The sequence below is a fragment of the Thalassophryne amazonica genome, chromosome 16 (genome assembly GCF_902500255.1).
Source record: "Thalassophryne amazonica chromosome 16, fThaAma1.1, whole genome shotgun sequence".
Classification (NCBI taxonomy): Eukaryota; Metazoa; Chordata; class Actinopteri; order Batrachoidiformes; family Batrachoididae; genus Thalassophryne; species Thalassophryne amazonica.
Window position 1 is genome coordinate 9,306,441 of NC_047118.1, and position 17,867 is coordinate 9,324,307.

The following is a 17,867-nucleotide window of genomic DNA, read 5'->3' on the forward strand; positions in this document are numbered from 1 at the left end:
AGCATCCAATAGAAATGACTAGAGGCAAATGCCATATGTTTATTTGGGCCTTTCAGCCTGAGGGCATATTTTTTTTATTTCACACAGACTGAGTCTGCCTGCAAATCCATTACCTTCTATGAATAACAACTATTATTATTATTATTATTGTTGTTGTTGTTAGTAGTAGTAGTATTGTAGTAACTCCAGCGTAGTTGCTGTCGAGCTGCTGTTGTAATTCAGTGCGTGAAGATGACAGCTGGCACGTGAAATGAAGCAGGTGGCTTTGCAGGTTAACGAGTGCGAACACGAAGAGAGAACGTCTGTTCTGACGAGCAAACAGCTTCTAACGTCACAGCCAGGTTTCCGAGAGTATTGGCCGTGCCACACCGCCCACGGCCACGAATTTAATCAAACTAACACCGCGACAGAGTTGTAAAAATCGCCCCAATCATGCGCCTCGGACGCGCATGGAGGCGTGTCTCCGATTGCGCTTAAATTTGAGTGTTCAGCGGCAGAAAGCACAGTTGGTTTTGGATGTACACCTGCACGGTGATTTAAAATTAAGATTTATCGTATTTTTATGTCGTTCTTTTTCATGTGTGATATTTTCAAATCGATTCGCTGATGATCGGGACCCGATTCGTGGCCGGAGGACAGAATTGTGCCACACTGGCGCGTTAAAGGACACGCACGGATCAGCTTCTTTTCGTGCGTAGGTGGGGGGGACGTAAAAGCAGCTGTGTTGAAAGATCTTATATTTGACCCACGTGTGCGTGGTTATGCGTGGAGAGCAAATGGCCAGCAGGCGTCTGCGCCGTAGCGCGCGTGGGTCTCTGTGATGTGGATCTGTCACTCTGTGCCACGCGTTCATACGGCTGCATCCGGACATTTACACTTGGAGGAGTTTGAAAAGCTGTTTGTTTCTCTGAAGACTTTTCTGATCTCTGAGTCAATGATGACCGAGAACAATGAGATGGAGAACGAGTGTCATCTGGAGCGCGCTCCAAGCTCCGTGTTCGTGCACCCAGCCGCCTCAAAGGTAACACTGACTTTGTTAAATTCATAATAATAATAAATAATAATAATAACGTCATTAATATTTCTACATTTCAGTGCGATAGAAATAAATGGAACATTTTAATGTGGATGGATTTTAAGACTGGATTCAGGCACTAAACTGGGCAGTTTACTTAAAAACAAAAAAAACCTGAAAGTATCATTGGAATATTTCAATGACTATTATGTCTGTTTGTTGTTTCATGTTTTACTCCACCGGTTTGCGTCATTGCAACACTTCACAGTTGGAGTTGTGTTCATCATTGCGTCATTAAGTGTAACCGCAAACGTCAGAGCTGATGTCACTCACTCTTTTAGCATGCCCCCCCCCCCACACACACACGGATACATGCACATACATATTCGTGATCTAACGCATAAAGATACATAACACGCATAATAATGTGCATTAGTAAAAATTAATGAATTTTCTGCAGAAATGTTTGAACTGCAGCTGTTTGACTTCACTTTTATTACAACCACTGGGTGGACATGGTGGGTGGTGTTTATAAGAATAATCTCACATGTTCATAACCTCCTCATGACCTTGCACCTTCACCTTGACTGTAAATTTTCATCTTGAGTATTCGGGAACATTTCATGGACGAGAAGCTACCAGTTATTGTCAGTTCATTGGCCGTCTACATGAAGCATGGATCTGAAACACATTGCATTTGCTCAAACATAGTGACCTTGTGACCTTTGCCTTTGACCTTTTGATCCCATAACTGTAAGCAGTGTAATTTTGTACAGCGTCTTGTAGTGCAGCTTTGGTTTCATTGTAGGATTGAATTTATTTAGTAAAATTCAATGCACATACCAACATGTATAGTAAGTCCCTACGGCTGCTCCCTTGTTTGCACTTGGGGTCGCCACAGCAAATCCAAGGTGGATCTGCATGTTGAATTGGCACAAGTTTTACGCCGGATGCCCTTCCTGCTCGCACATACCAACATGTATAAATTTAAAAAAACACAAGTGACAGAAGAAAATGAAAACGCATATTTCCATCGTGGCCCACACAGTGGACGATGCAGCACTGCAACTCCTGCAGGGAAATGATTATGAACTGTCGTTTTGAAAATAAGCCGTTTTCATTGTACCATTGAGTGTGTGTGTGTGCTGGAACTGTGCCCATAATTAGTTTAATATAGGTTACTATTTTCTTCAAATTCACCATCAGTGGCTTCCTGCTTAACTCTTTGAGTGTAAACTCTCAGCTGTGCGGCTGGTGATATTTCCACACAGGTACCCGAGTATTTCATCCAAATGCACATTAACAGATGCGCTCAATGCAACACCGGAACCTTACGTGTGTCAAAGATTTATTCAGATGCATATTGATTATTTGTGATTTAGTGATACCACATTATATGATCTTCTGTCTTAAATCAAATAAAAAAAAATGTATTTATATAGCGCCAAATCACAACAAACAGTTGCCCCAAGGCGCTTTATATTGTAAGGCAAAGCCATACAATAATTACGGAAAAACCCCAACGGTCAAAACGACCCCTTGTGAGCAAGCACTTGGCGACAGTGGGAAGGAAAAACTCCCTTTTAACAGGAAGAAACCTCCAGCAGAACCAGGCTCAGGGAGGGGCAGTCTTCTGCTGGGACTGGTTGGGGCTGAGGGAGAGAACCAGGAAAAAGACATGCTGTGGAGGGGAGCAGAGATCAATCACTAATGATTAAATGCAGAGTGGTGCATACAGAGCAAAAAGAGAAAGAACCACTCAGTGCATCATGGGAACCCCCCAGCAGTCTAAGTCTATAGCAGCATAACTAAGGGATGGTTCAGGGTCACCTGATCCAGCCCTAACTATAAGCTTTAGCAAAAAGGAAAGTTTTAAGCCTAATCTTAAAAGTAGAGAGGGTGTCTGTCTCCCTGATCCGAATTGGGAGCTGGTTCCACAGGAGAGGAGCCTGAAAGCTGAAGGCTCTGCCTCCCATTCTACTCTTACAAACCCTAGGAACTACAAGTAAGCCTGCAGTCTGACAGCGAAGCGCTCTATTGGGGTGATATGGTACTATGAGGTCCCTAAGATAAGATGGGACCTGATTATTCAAAACCTTATAAGTAAGAAGAAGAATTTTAAATTCTATTCTAGAATTAACAGGAAGCCAATGAAGAGAGGCCAATATGGGTGAGATATGCTCTCTCCTTCTAGTCCCTGTCAGTACTCTAGCTGCAGCATTTTGAATTAACTGAAGGCTTTTCAGGGAACTTTTAGGACAACCTGATAATAATGAATTACAATAGTCCAGCCTAGAGGAAATAAATGCATGAATTAGTTTTTCAGCATCACTCTGAGACAAGACCTTTCTAATTTTAGAGATATTGCGGAAATGCAAAAAAGCAGTCCTACATATTTGTTTAATATGCGCATTGAATGACATATCCTGATCAAAAATGACTCCAAGATTTCTCACAGTATTACTAGAGGTCAGGGTAATGCCATCCAGAGTAAGGATCTGGTTAGACACCATGTTTCTAAGATTTGTGGGGCCAAGTACAATAACTTCAGTTTTATCTGAGTTTAAAAGCAGGAAATTAGAGGTCATCCGTGTCTTTATGTCTGTAAGACAATCCTGCAGTTTAGCTAATTGGTGTGTGTCCTCTGGCTTCATGGATAGATAAAGCTGGGTATCATCTGTGTAACAATGAAAATTTAAGCAATGCTGTCTAATAATACTGCCTAAGGGAAACATGTATAAAGTGAATAAAATTGGTCCTAGCACAGAACCTTGTGGAACTCCATAATTAACCTTAGTCTGTGAAGAAGATTCCCCATTTACATGAACAAATTGTAATCTATTAGATAAATATGATTCAAACCACCGCAGCGCAGTGCCTTTAATACCTATGGCATGCTCTAATCTCTGTAATAAAATTTTATGGTCAACAGTATCAAAAGCAGCACTGAGGTCTAACAGAACAAGCACAGGGATGAGTCCAATGTCTGAGGCCATAAGAAGATCATTTGTAACCTTCACTAATGCTGTTTCTGTACTATGATGAATTCTAAAACCTGACTGAAACTCTTCAAATAGACCATTCCTCTGCAGATGATCAGTTAGCTGTTTTACAACTACCCTTTCAAGAATTTTTGAGAGAAAAGGAAGGTTGGAGATTGCCCGTAGTCTAAGAATCACCCTTGAGAAGATTTTTGTAAGGAAGCTTAATCATCTGGGGTCCAAGGGGATTTTTTTGGACAGTTCACTTGCCTGTCATAGATGTTTTATTATTGCTGTTAACAGCTCTCCCTGCATCCCACAATCAAGTTTTATGTCTCTTTTTTCAGGACAACCTGTGCTTTCAGAATATATATGCTTTTGTTGTGTTTTATAAGTGTAATAAAGGTTTACAATCAAAAATAGTCAAGGAAAAAATAAAGTGAAAAATAATTTTCCACACACATTCATTCAAAACACAGAAAACTATAATAAACAACTGTTTTGACACTTTATAAAGGTAATTTGAGGTGTTGTGTGAAAGACTACAACAAAAAGGTTCAAACAATAAACACAAATGCACATTTTGAACAATATATACAAAATGGTCTATGGGTTTTATTGTCCATTGATATGGTAAACAAGTGCTTTATGCAGAGAAAGCAACAGAGTTATCCAGTAACATTCACATGCAAACTAGTGGAGCAATCCTGATAGTTACACACTCTTTGTTTGAGCATGTGAGATTGTCATCAGAAGCGCTCCATCTGCTTTCACTCGCTGTGCATAATGGCACAGGGCGCACTGAGTATTTACTAATAGTATGTACTCATTGGAGCACCCAGGGGGCTATTCAAATGGGCCAACTAGTAACATATCACTCCTGAAAACGATCCTTGGCTTTTCACGTGAGGTAAATCTGCCCTACGATTGGATTTTGGAAAACCATGTGACAGTGAACTAATTCCGATTGGACACTCACGTTGCGCATGTTAACACACAGCTTCTATGAGGAGTACAAAGATGGCCGATGGCTGGCTCAAAAGTCGACCGAGTTAACTTTTCAGCAAAAAAAAAGCAAGTTTCTATCTCATATATCATTAAAAAATTATTTATAATTTAGTAAAGCTTGGTCTTAGCCATCGTATACGACGGCGGGGGCGGGATTGGCCTATAATTAGCTAAGATAGTTGGGTCAAGTGATGGCTTTTTAAGTAATGGTTTAATTACTGCCACCTTAAAAGCCTGTGGTACATAGCCAATTAATAAAGATAGATTGATCATATTTAAGATCGAAGCATTAATTAATGGTAGGTAAATGCAACCAATTTATTCTGAACTACCACACGATGCTTCCTCCAGGTTTACTCCATATTGAGTTAAATAGTTCTGACCTTGACTTTGGGCCTTCCAAGGTCAAAATGTACCCGATAGGCGATATGTGACTTCAGATTAGTATTTAACAGTAGCCGTAGGCGTATCTTTGACCAATTCCTTGAAATGGCCTTCTAAATATTTGTACACATTGGGCTAAATATTTGACCTCAGCCTGTGATTTTTGACTTTCAGTTGATTTTATTCAAAATCAAATCACTTTGTCCTTGTGCTGACTTGCAAACATTCCACCAAATATTGGTGGAAACCTCATCAAATCTCTTTAAGTTATTTTATTCATACAAAGATGGATGGACACACACACACACACACACACAATATCTCTGCAGCACGACTGCTGCAAGCAGGTGTAAATACATATGTGTGTAGCAACATAAATTTAGCTCAACAGTGCTGTTAAATTTGAGGGGGGGGGGCATGAGCACCATTCCAGCAAGGATTTATGGTGCGTTCAGGAGACGTCTGAATTTCTATTAATTGTTTACATACAGCTACAATACTGAAGGCTCAGAATTTCAGCCTCTTGTTTATTCAGCAAAATATAATCTAGACTTCATTTGAGGGTGATTCTTTAACTACAGGCACTATTGGCCTTGTAAATGTAATTTCCACCACACCATTGCCTTACAATATAAAGCGCCTTGGGGCAACTGTTTGTTGTGATTTGGTGCTATATACATGTGCTCTGATGTCACTGTTTATCTCCATAGAAACTACCCAAACAATCTTTCATACAAACTGTTTAAAGGGACATTATGTGTTGTGGTGGAAATTACGGGAATAGTGTGGGACAACTACATTTTGTTTAAAAAAAATCACAACAGTTGTATGACATTGAATACCCCAATTATGTTTTCATTATTTTACTGATATTTTATTCAGAGATATTTTAAAACATTAGAAAAAACGTTTCTTTACCATTCATTTTTATCATTGAAGATCAAAAGTCTGGGTGTGGGACAAGCACAAAACGGCAATATTTGCATATAATGATGCTGAAAAAAGGTGAAAAATTCATCATAGACTACTAGAACAAATTTCTTAACACACTTTCATTGTAAAGATAACTATATAAGTGTGAAATTTCCCCTTTTTTCTGTTTTTCATACAATATGATCAAAGGACATAATAAGTGCCCGTAGTCTAAGAATCACCCTTGAGAAGATTTTTGTAAGGAAGCTTAATCATCTGGGGTCCAAGGGGATTTTTTTGGACAGTTCACTTGCCTGTCATAGATGTTTTATTATTGCTGTTAACAGCTCTCCCTGCATCCCACAATCAAGTTTTATGTCTCTTTTTTCAGGACAACCTGTGCTTTCAGAATATATATGCTTTTGTTGTGTTTTATAAGTGTAATAAAGGTTTACAATCAAAAATAGTCAAGGAAAAAATAAAGTGAAAAATAATTTTCCACACACATTCATTCAAAACACAGAAAACTATAATAAACAACTGTTTTGACACTTTATAAAGGTAATTTGAGGTGTTGTGTGAAAGACTACAACAAAAAGGTTCAAACAATAAACACAAATGCACATTTTGAACAATATGTACAAAATGGTCTATGGGTTTTATTGTCCATTGATATGGTAAACAAGTGCTTTATGCAGAGAAAGCAACAGAGTTATCCAGTAACATTCACATGCAAACTAGTGGAGCAATCCTGATAGTTACACACTCTTTGTTTGAGCATGTGAGATTGTCATCAGAAGCGCTCCATCTGCTTTCACTCGCTGTGCATAATGGCACAGGGCGCACTGAGTATTTACTAATAGTATGTACTCATTGGAGCACCCAGGGGGCTATTCAAATGGGCCAACTAGTAACATATCACTCCTGAAAACGATCCTTGGCTTTTCACGTGAGGTAAATCTGCCCTACGATTGGATTTTGGAAAACCATGTGACAGTGAACTAATTCCGATTGGACACTCACGTTGCGCATGTTAACACACAGCTTCTATGAGGAGTACAAAGATGGCCGATGGCTGGCTCAAAAGTCGACCGAGTTAACTTTTCAGCAAAAAAAAAGCAAGTTTCTATCTCATATATCATTAAAAAATTATTTATAATTTAGTAAAGCTTGGTCTTAGCCATCGTATACGACGGCGTTGGCCCCAGAGGTTTAAAGAACTGACTCCAGACAAAACAATAAGATCTTCTCATAGCTGATGTCTTGCTGGTTTCAGTACGTAAACATCTCATTTAGGTTTCTGTGTTTACCTTTTTTGACACAGCACAGACAGATGTGCAGGTTTTATACCAGTATGTGCACTTGTTAATCAAAGAGAGCATCAGATCTCCACATTTATGGACAGTTGGTTTCATTATAGTAGAGTGTGTGTGTGTGTGTGTGTGTGTGTGTGTGTGTGTGTGTGTGTGTGTGTGTGTGTGTGTGTGTGTGTGTGTGTGTGTGTGTGTGTGTGTGTGTGTGTGTGTGTGTGTGTGTGTGTGTGTGTGTGTGTGTGTGTGTGTGTGTGCAGTCCACAAACTAATCAAACGAGATAACTGGTCAATCACATTATGCAAACAATTGTATCTTGTGTGCATCTAGTAGCATTTCGAGCACTTGTGCTCTTGATTTATCTTTCTCTCTCTCTCTCTCTCTCTCTCTCTATCACTCCAGGGCTGTGCACGGAACATAATCTACTGTGCAGCTCCTGTCCTCATTTGCTGTACAAACCAAACTACAGCACAAACCGTGTAACATATATGCTGTTATTCTGAGATTCTTCTACAGTATTGTTGTGTTGACGTGTACATGATACAGCTGTATGACACATTGTATCATGTAACATAAAGCTGAATTTAGTTATGGCTGCTTCAGTGTCTGAGAGATCTTGCACCCAAATCCCTTAATGAAGTGTAACATCCTCAAGAGATTCTTCAACACAATACCTGCAGTTCCAAAGATAAAAACTGTTCTCTTTGACTGAAAGTGAAAATCCTTGAGCTGTGAAGCTGGGATGCACTCGGTGCACTGTCCCTTGATGCAGACCATCTTTCCTGTTAAGGTCGGACCATCTGATTAGATTTTGCACTGTGTTTGTGTGTCAAAGCCCAGGCTGTTACGCAGCTTGATGTTTTTAGCAGCAGTCCACATTTTCACATCAAGCCATGTTTAAAGTTTGGACACCCTGTGAAAACAGTGTCTGACATGACCTTTCCTTGCATCCTCCTGATTCCATTTAATTTGTTGGCTCGACAGTATAAACAGAAATTCCAAGGGCAGGCCTCCAAGAACAGGAGCTGTAAACGCTTTCTCTCTGCCTCCTTTTTAATGGAAGGCTCTTTGAACACTTGATTTATTAAGCTTGAACATTTCTTAAAACCTTTCTCTCAGCTGTCCTTGTTCACACTCAACCGCATATGTGCCGTGAACATGTTCCAATCAAAGCGATGCTTCATGTGCAGCAGTTACCTCTGTGCTTTGTCGAAATGCCTGATGTTGTCTGTGAGAAGTGTGAACATTGGTATTGTCAGACATTTTTCACCTCTACACTGTGGTCCACTTCAGCCACTCGCCCCCTTCCCTTGGCGAAACCGTTTCTCGCCAGTTGCTGTGAAATAGATTTGGAAGAGGTTGTGTGTGTCAAGCAGCACTGATCATTACTGACATGATCCCCAACATCGCAATCATTTATGGCACCAAAATAATCAGTCTGCATGCTCAGTCGCTCGCTCTGCTTGTCATTCTGGTCCACACTCCCATATGGTTGAGGGTGCGCTGAATGAAATGCGTGACTCTGATTTCACTTAAACCTTCATGTCTCATGCGTACACCCAGCTGTCAGATGTTTGACGTTTCAGTGAAAGGTTAATTGTAATATCATCTGAAAAGCTGTTATGTGTTCTTGATTAAATGCCTTCTCTCTGAAGGGTCAGTGCAGATTTTCAACTCTCTGAAGGGTCAGTGCAGATTTTCAATCATATGAGTCTATTATAACCCCGGAAGTGCCAAATCTTGTAATTCCTTGAAGGGCTGCATGCGAGGGAGGGCTCCAAAAGTGAATCATTCCTCATAGGATCCCATGTTAAAATCCCCAACTTTACAGCAGAAATGACCATGTCTACAGCCTGCTTCAGCAATAAATAAATAAATGCAAAGGTCTCTACAGCTAGTTTCCCTATTCATGACAAGTGTACAGGGGTAATTAAAAAATACTAACTCATCACTTTACAATATTTTAAGTCAAAAAGTTATGAAGAAATAGGAGCATGGTCTGTTTGAGTGACAGATGAGTTTCAGCAGTTCATTCATTCTTTCCAGGTGACACTGGTCCTGCCCACGCGTCATTTCTTTACCCATTTATGGGTTGGCTGGGAGTTAGGCACAGCCAAGATGGTGATATTTGGAGCCACCCCCTTTCAGTTTCAAACCTGCACTTCAGAAAACCTATGGGTGGTGGTGACATCACACAGGGTTTGACTTTGATTTGGCACATGGGTTGCAAAATTTGGAATCAGTTCTGCTTAGAAGCAGGTGTTTCATCCTGCAGGCCAGCAGCTCTCTGAGACATCTTAAGTAGGGGAGTAGGACTAATGCTAGTCACACTAGCTACAAATGATGGAGACACACAGTTGGTTTTGGTCACTTGATGAGCGTTCCTGGGGTGTGCCTGCTACATCACCGTAAAATGTAGTGTAAGATACCTCAGAGGTGTTATCTGGTTGCAAATACAGCATTTTTATTAGGGATAGACCGATAATCAGGTGGGCCGATAATCTGCATTGGCCGATAATACCTCTGACTATTCTCTAGGGATAGACCGATAATCTTTTGGGCCGATAATCGGCACTGGGCGATATTCCCTCTGGATGCTATGTAGGGTTAGACAAATAATTGGCTGGGCCGATAATTGGCCAGGGGTGAATATCGGCCCCGGCCGTTTATCGGCCAGTGATGATATTTGGCATGGCCGATACACAGCCAATATTGGCCGAGCCGATTATCGCTCTATCCCTAGTTTTTAGTTTTAGAAGTGTTTTATTTCGTTAAATTTTACAAAGTATATGAAACATATTAGATTTATTCAGAAATACAGCTGCTTCGGAGCGGCAGAGCAAACATTGGTTCTGCAAAAAGCCCACTCTCATTGAAAATGAATGGCAAGTCGTCGCTTTACCTGTCGCTTGTAGCTAATGTAGCCACGGCTTAATTCTTTCCAGATGAGATTTTATTGAGGGCTGTGCCTGGGGTCAAAGAGCAGGGTGCTAAGTTTAGAGGTAAAAATAACAGATCTCTGACCTGCACTGATATTTGCCTCAGTATCCAGACCCAACACACAGAACTGGAGGTTTGTTCTCTCCTAATTCTCTCTGACTGAGTCTACTTTGGCTCTTGGTCCCACACCAGGCAGTCGGGTCTGAATCTGAGCTCCACTTCAAACACTTCATCAAGACCATTACGAAAATAAAACAGCAGGTCTGTGGTTTAAATTTATGCATGTATCTCTTCACACACAAACACCACGAGTGCATGATGTTTTATATTAGATAAAGATGACAGCTAGAAAAACATGGCTCCCTCTGCAAACAGATGCTCACTGAAATCCTCTTGCAGCAACTTACCCATATAGATGAATATCAGAAGTCAAAAACAGAAGAAAACAGTGCCAAAGGATTACTGGAGAAGGAAGGATGGAATTTCTTTCCCTCTCCTCCGGCCCTTTGCCAAACTTGGCAGGACTGGAAAGTGATGGAGTCCATGTGATGGCAGAGTGGCGGTCGGCAGCCAACGCTGACTTTTATGATGAAGCTGTGCAGGCAAAGCTTGTTTCACTAAAGATGAATGCATTGACATTAATATAAAACATATAAATCCTCAAATTAATACAGTTGTTACATGTTATAATAATAGTAGATTACGCTGGGGTGTTCTTTTTCGGGGGGGTGGGGGGGAGTCAGGTATAGGTCATTAAAATAGAAGTTGGGCTCACAATCTAAAGACCTGTGTTTGATTCCGGGTCACGATACTTGCCTGTGTCCTTGGTCAAGACACTTCATCTGTATTGCTTCAGTCCACCCAGCTATAAATGGATACCAGCCATGTTCAGGTCAGGGAGCATGTGCTGGTGCCATGTGTTGACCATGGGACCACCTTGGATTCCTGGATGGCAACTACCCAGGCAGACAACCAGTCCATCCCTACTTCTCCAAAGTAATCTTCCATCTGTCAGAGCCAGGTGAAACATGGGCATCCCCTTAGCTTCCCCCAGCTGTCTGGGTCTCAAACTGAAGCATGTCTGTGTTGGATTGTGCAGAGAGAAGCGCATTAATGCTGTAATGCTCAGACCCCATGCAAGTCAGGGGGAGGAGGAGTAACAGGAAGACGGGAAGGAGAGGAACAGTAGTAGCCAGTAAAGCAGTATTGATCAGTAAGTCTGGTATTTATGTTTATATTTGCAAACTTTTTTATCACTTTCACTTTGATACTCTGTTCTTACCCTGTGTGCTGGTATACAATGCTGCTGGAACCTCAATTTCCCTGAGGGAGTCTTCCCAAGGGATCATTACAGTTCTGTCTAATCTAATGTAATCTAATCTAAAGTGACACTGAATCTCCCAATTCCAGTGGCTCCCAAGGATCCTCTGAAGAGGGCTAGTGCCAAGAAATCCAGACATCAGACACCAACGCAGAGATAACACCAGCAAGTTCAAAAACAGTCTTTAATGACTCATGTGGAAGGATCAAAGGTTGGTACACAGGAGACAAGTCCACAACTGGCAACAGTGTCCATGAGGGGACAGGCAGGAGAGTGGTCAGGGAGGCAGTGAAAGGAGCAATTAATGGCAAAAGTGTCCAAAGAGCAAGCAAGGTCAAACATTCACAAAGAGGCAAATAAAGGTCGGCAACATGAAAACAAACACTGAGAAACACTTCAAGAAATGGCAAGAAGAAAGCAAGAAAGCACAAACATTCAAGTAACACACGGGAGGAACACAGGGATCTAAATACACAGAGAAGGTAATCACACAGACGAAAAACAGGTGAGGGTAACAACTAATTGGAAACAGCTGGGAAAGGGACACAGGAAGAAAGTTAAGCAAAACTCACAAGGAAACTGTGACTATCAAAATAAGACAGGAAGTGCAACAAAGACACTGGGAGTAATAAAATACATAAAGGCAAAGCAAACCAGTAGTTGAGTGGGCGCAGGGGAAATAATTTATAATTTACACATGTAAGGGAATGAAACTGCAATAAATAATAAAACCCAACCCAGGATGGACACAAGAGGGAAGCAGAGGACAAAGACAGACACAGCCATGAAAACCCACAATATCACGAAAACCCCGGACAATATCAACACTGGGAGGAGTCACAAGGGGGGAGCCAGATGATAAGGACAGACAGACAGGAATTGTGACACATCCCAAAGATGGGAAGCACCAAGACACTAAAGAATTGGAGCTGCATTCTCCTGCAAAGATATCAGCATTATTGACCATCAACTTGTGACTGCGGAGATCGTCCCAGTCATTTCTCGATCTTGAAGACCAAAGTCACTGCCGAGATAAACGAATATCTCTCAAAGCTCAACACTTGAACTGCACACAGATACACTTCTGAAGACCAGGTCCTTGAAAGTCATCACAACAGAGGACACTCAGATTCTTCACTGAACTTCTCAATTACTGAATCACTGTATCCACTGAGTCCACAAAGATGAAGGCATTGTCTGTAAACCTTTCCTTGCAAGCAAAAGCACCCAATGGTTTCCACAACTCTACCAAACACTCAGTCCATGCAACCACTGAACTGTGTGGAAGCTTGAACACATCCCTGATGAATGCCAGTTTTGACTCTGGGGAAAAAAGCCTGAGAGATCCTGCCTATGCTCCGGTCTCGATTTGGAAAGTAACCTGCAATGGACTGGTGTCCCATTCAAGGGGACCGGTTTTGTCTGACTCTGTGTTGTGTGCATTGTGTTTGAAGACAAGACTTGGACGTAGATACCTTTGGAGGTTGTCTTCATTTAATTTTTACAGCTGCTGATGAAAGCAGCATGAATACAAAAAAATCCTCCGGTCAGTGACTTCCATAAAATATGCCCCTACACAAATTAAATGACACGGACATATGCTTTAGAATATCGTAGGCATTCATAACAAGTCTAAGCCAGCCATTAAACATAAAAATGCAATTAGCAGAGGCTAATACATAAATTTCCTCTGACTGCAAAACCGCTTACCTTTCCCATGGAGATCAATAACAAAAGGGGAGAGGAAAAGGAGCGAAAGTTATAGATGGTAGTGTCACATTATAACATGAACGGAAGGATACAGACTCATATTAGGGTTCCACATACTAACTCGGAGGCCCAACCTGTTAGGTATTAACTATCAACTTAAGGTTTCACAGAGATGGTGTAATTATAACAATAACTAATATACGAGGTCTGTGAGAAAAATAACGTACCTTTTTATTTTTTTCAAAAACTATATGGATTTGAATCATGTGTGATTACATCAGCCAACCTTGAACCCTCGTGCGCATGCGCAAGTTTTTTCACGCCTGTCGGTTACGTCATTCGCCTGTGGGCAGGCTTTGAGTGAGCACTGGTCCACCCCCCTCGTCGGAATTCCTTTGTCTAACAACTTGCTGAGAGACTGGCGCTTTGCTTTCTCAAATTTTTTTCAGAACCTGTGAGGCAGATCGAAGTGGATTGGTGCGTTGGCAGGCAGCCGGCGTGGCGCGCCGCCACAGGAAAAACACCTCCGTGTTCATAACCATTTGTAAAAACCAGGCGGCTTTTGATGGCTTTCAGTAGAGTGAGTATCTGAGAAATTGTTTAACAGCTGGACATGTTCCAACTTGTCCTTAAGGCTTCCAACGGAGGTGTTTTTCCTGTGGCGGCGCACTGCGCCGGCTGCCTGCCGACGCTCCAATCCGTCCGCACGTCTTTCATTACAAAATCTCCTTTAACAGTGGAATGTCCAGATAAACTGCTGATCCCGAGCTCTTCTGAAACTTCTCTGTTCTCTCACGACGTCCTGGGTCAACAGAGGCTTAAATTTGGAGGTTTTCAGCTCGAAACAGGCTGACGACGGCGCCTCAGAGCACGGCGCGACGTCCCGCTCCGTGGGAAGTCCTTAAAGCGACAGTAACACTCCATAATCTCTCATCAGCCATTAAAATTTTCACCGAAAACCAGCCGAATTTCTCGAATGGTGTCCACTTCAATCTGCCTCACAGGTTCTGAAAAACTTTTGATAAAGCAAAGCGCCAGTCTCTCAGCAAGTTCTTAGACAAAGGAATTCCGACGAGGGGGGTGGACCAGTGCTCACTCAAAGCCTACCCACAGGCGAATGACGTAACCGACAGGTGTGAAAAAACTCTCACATGCCCACGAGGGTTCAAGCTTGTCTGATGTAATCACACGTGATTCAAATCCATATAGTTTTTGAAAAAAATAAAAAGGTCCGATACTTTTCTCACAGACCTCGTATAATATATTTGACACACACGGCTGCTGTATAATTGAACCTGTTATACATAGATTCTCCCATCTGCTTTATGCTGAGTTATCCCAGATTAACACTGGGACCAATGGGCCTCCGGATTTATATAGGTCTTACTTCTACACCCAAGGATTGGGTAGGATTGGCCAATTTGTCTAGCCCACAAATAAATGAGAACCAAGTGTCCCCTTTGGATTCATCCCTGTGATGCTCAGCTTCTGCATTTGCTGAATACAGTGAAAAAGTATGTTTGGTATTGCTTAAAATGTGAGAACGAGGACAAGTCAGAGTGGCCAGTTTAAAAAGTAATTGGCTTTTGTTACATTTTTTGACATTTTTAAATGTTTAAAATAATCTTCCGGTACATGGTTGGTACCTCAAACCACTGCTTCCTAAGAGCATTCAGAGCTTTTCAAAAAACTAAAAAATAACAATAAAGAAATAACAATCTGTTTGGTTGTAGCTTACGCACATTACATTTTAGTCTTTTGATTTTTGTTTTTAACTGAGTTAATTATGTTTGCCAATTTATGTCCTTAACATTAAAGTACCAATGGAGGCATTCATTGACTTCTGTAGCAGTACACACATACACATTGTATTTTCACTGAATTTCACGTAAAAAAAAAAAACCCATGAAAGTCACTTTAACCTGTTGAAGATGGAAGAACAGCTGATGTGAGCATCAAAATTGAAAATTGTGAAGTTTGTGGGCACTTGGGAAAAGCACATTTGCCACATTGCTCCCAACTGTTTGTTAAAGGCAGAGTCATTTAGAATAAAAACAGTGCATTTGTATCATTCATACCTGTTTCTACGCGTCCCGAGGGCGCGATAAGTGTTGACTTCTACAGTCGCTCTGCATATTGCAAATGAAGGGCGTCTTTGCCATTATAACTAATTCTGTCGTTAAAAACGTCCACGCACTTAAAAGCTCACTTCAAATCATTTTTGCAACTGCTCGACTTTCTCCTCAGAGATACAAGTATGACACAGATTTGACTGACGTGAGCAGGCAACGAAGATGAAAAGGGAGGCTGAAGTAGGTCAAGGTCTTCATTAATTAATGTAACACCTTCTCTGCTGTGACTCTTATTAATGTGACACTCAAAGGGGTGCGATCTGATGAAACACTGGACACAAGAAGCCCAAAAGCAAAAAGAAAGCAACAGTTACCGCTGTAGATTATTTTTAGTTTGTTGTTGTTTTCTAGATGATGTAACTGTGTGTTCATGTGTCTGTCCGTGTATGTACAAAATAACTCAGTCTTAACCCAATTTGGTGAAATGATTAAAGGTAAGAGTAATGCGGGAGAAGAAATGGCATTTTACAAGAGTTGGCCAGATGAAGAACACACTCCAGGAGATGAGTATGTCTGAGCCAAAATCAACATTTAAGAGAAAATTAAGGGAAGAAATCTCAAAATATCAGATTTGTGAATGTTTGTAAAGAAAAAAAATATCCCTTGCATTTCCTGTGGACAGATGAGACAAAAATCATTTTGTGTCAGAAAACGTTTGCTCTTGAACTAAAAATGAAAATAAAATCCCAGTGTACAACAAAATGTTATTAAAAACCCACATTCACAAATACAGATATATGAAGTTTATGTAGAATTGCACACCAGTTCTAAGAGAATGTTTTTTTTTCACACATTGATCATTTAGCAAATAACACATGCACCTGGCCACTAGATGTCGCTGTAGCAGGTTGTTTTAAACAGTTAAGTTCGACTCCTTTTTTATTTAATGGCTCTATTTGATTTGATGTCTCCAATATTCCATTTTTGCCATATTGAGTTTTTCCCTCTGGTTTTAGCGTCCCACTTTTGGTGGATAGTCTTATTTAAACAACATTTTCTGTATTCATGTATATATTTATGTAGCACCATCTACTCTACGCTCTGTACACCTACGACTGCTGTCAAACCCATCCAACCAACCACATCATACAATATGTGGATGATACTGCAGTGGTTGGACTCACCTGCAACAGGGACGAGACAGCGTAGGTACAGGGCCAAGGTGGAGGAAAGTTCAAAAGGCAAAATAACTCATCATGGACTTCAGGAACAACAGACAGGACACCCCCCCCCCCCCCCCCCCCCCCCCCCACAATAAATGTAGAATGGGTGGAAACTGTCACCACCTTCATTTTTATAGGCACCCACATCTCCACAGACCACTCTTGGACCTCCAACATCAGGACTCTGGTTAAGAAAGTTCAGCAGCGGCTACACTTCCTGCATGTCCTCACGTAGAACGACCTGGACACAAAGCTGCTGCTGGCCTTCTGTCACTCCTCAGTGGAGAGCGTACTGACATACGGTCAGGGTGTGTGGTACTAGGGCTCCACAGCCGAGAGCAGAAAGGCAGTGCAGAGAGTCACAAACACTGCCTTAGAGATCATCAGCTGCCCTCTGCCCAGCCTGCAAAACATCGCAACATCCTGCTGCCTGAGGAGAACCAAGGCCATCACAGGATACCCCTCACACCCTGCCTACCATGTTTGACCTATTACTCCCCGGGAGATGCTACAGGTCAACAAAGTCCCACAACAGCAGTCTGACAAAAAAAAAAAAAAAAGTCTTCCCCTGGGCCATTCGTACTGCAAACATCCATCCATACACACACTCACTCACCCACAGGCCTACTCCCATACCCCCCCCCCAGGACAACACACAATCCAACATAGGGGAGGTGATGGTCTAGTGGTTAAGGTGTTGGGCTTGAGTCCAGAAAATCATGGGTTCAAATCCCCACCTGACTGGAAAATCACTAAGGGCCCTTGGGCAAGGCCTTTAATCCCCTATTGCTCCCGGTGTGTAGTGAGCGCCTTGTATGGCAGCACCCTGACATCGGGGTGAATGTGAGGCATAATTGTAAAGCGCTTTGAGCGTCTGATTCAGATGGAAAAGCGCTATATAAATGCAGTCCATTTAACATACCTTTTCCACCTTTAGCACCTCAACAACACTGGCTTCTATGCTTCCAGTGTCCACAATCACTGCCCTAA

The 17,867-nt window shown here is 41.6% G+C and overlaps 1 protein-coding gene across 2 annotated transcripts in view; it reads left to right on the forward strand.

Annotated features, from left to right (window-relative positions):
• Positions 1–726: 726 nt before the first annotated feature.
• LOC117528505 (SH3 and cysteine-rich domain-containing protein 2-like) overlaps positions 727–17,867 on the forward strand; it is a 94,631-nt gene continuing 77,490 nt past the window's right edge. For both annotated transcript variants that reach the window (XM_034191146.1, XM_034191145.1), the window contains exon 1: positions 727–1,021. In XM_034191146.1, the coding sequence (XP_034047037.1) occupies positions 821–1,021 (201 nt within the window). In that variant the 5' untranslated portion in view covers positions 727–820. The remainder of the gene's footprint in view (positions 1,022–17,867) is intronic.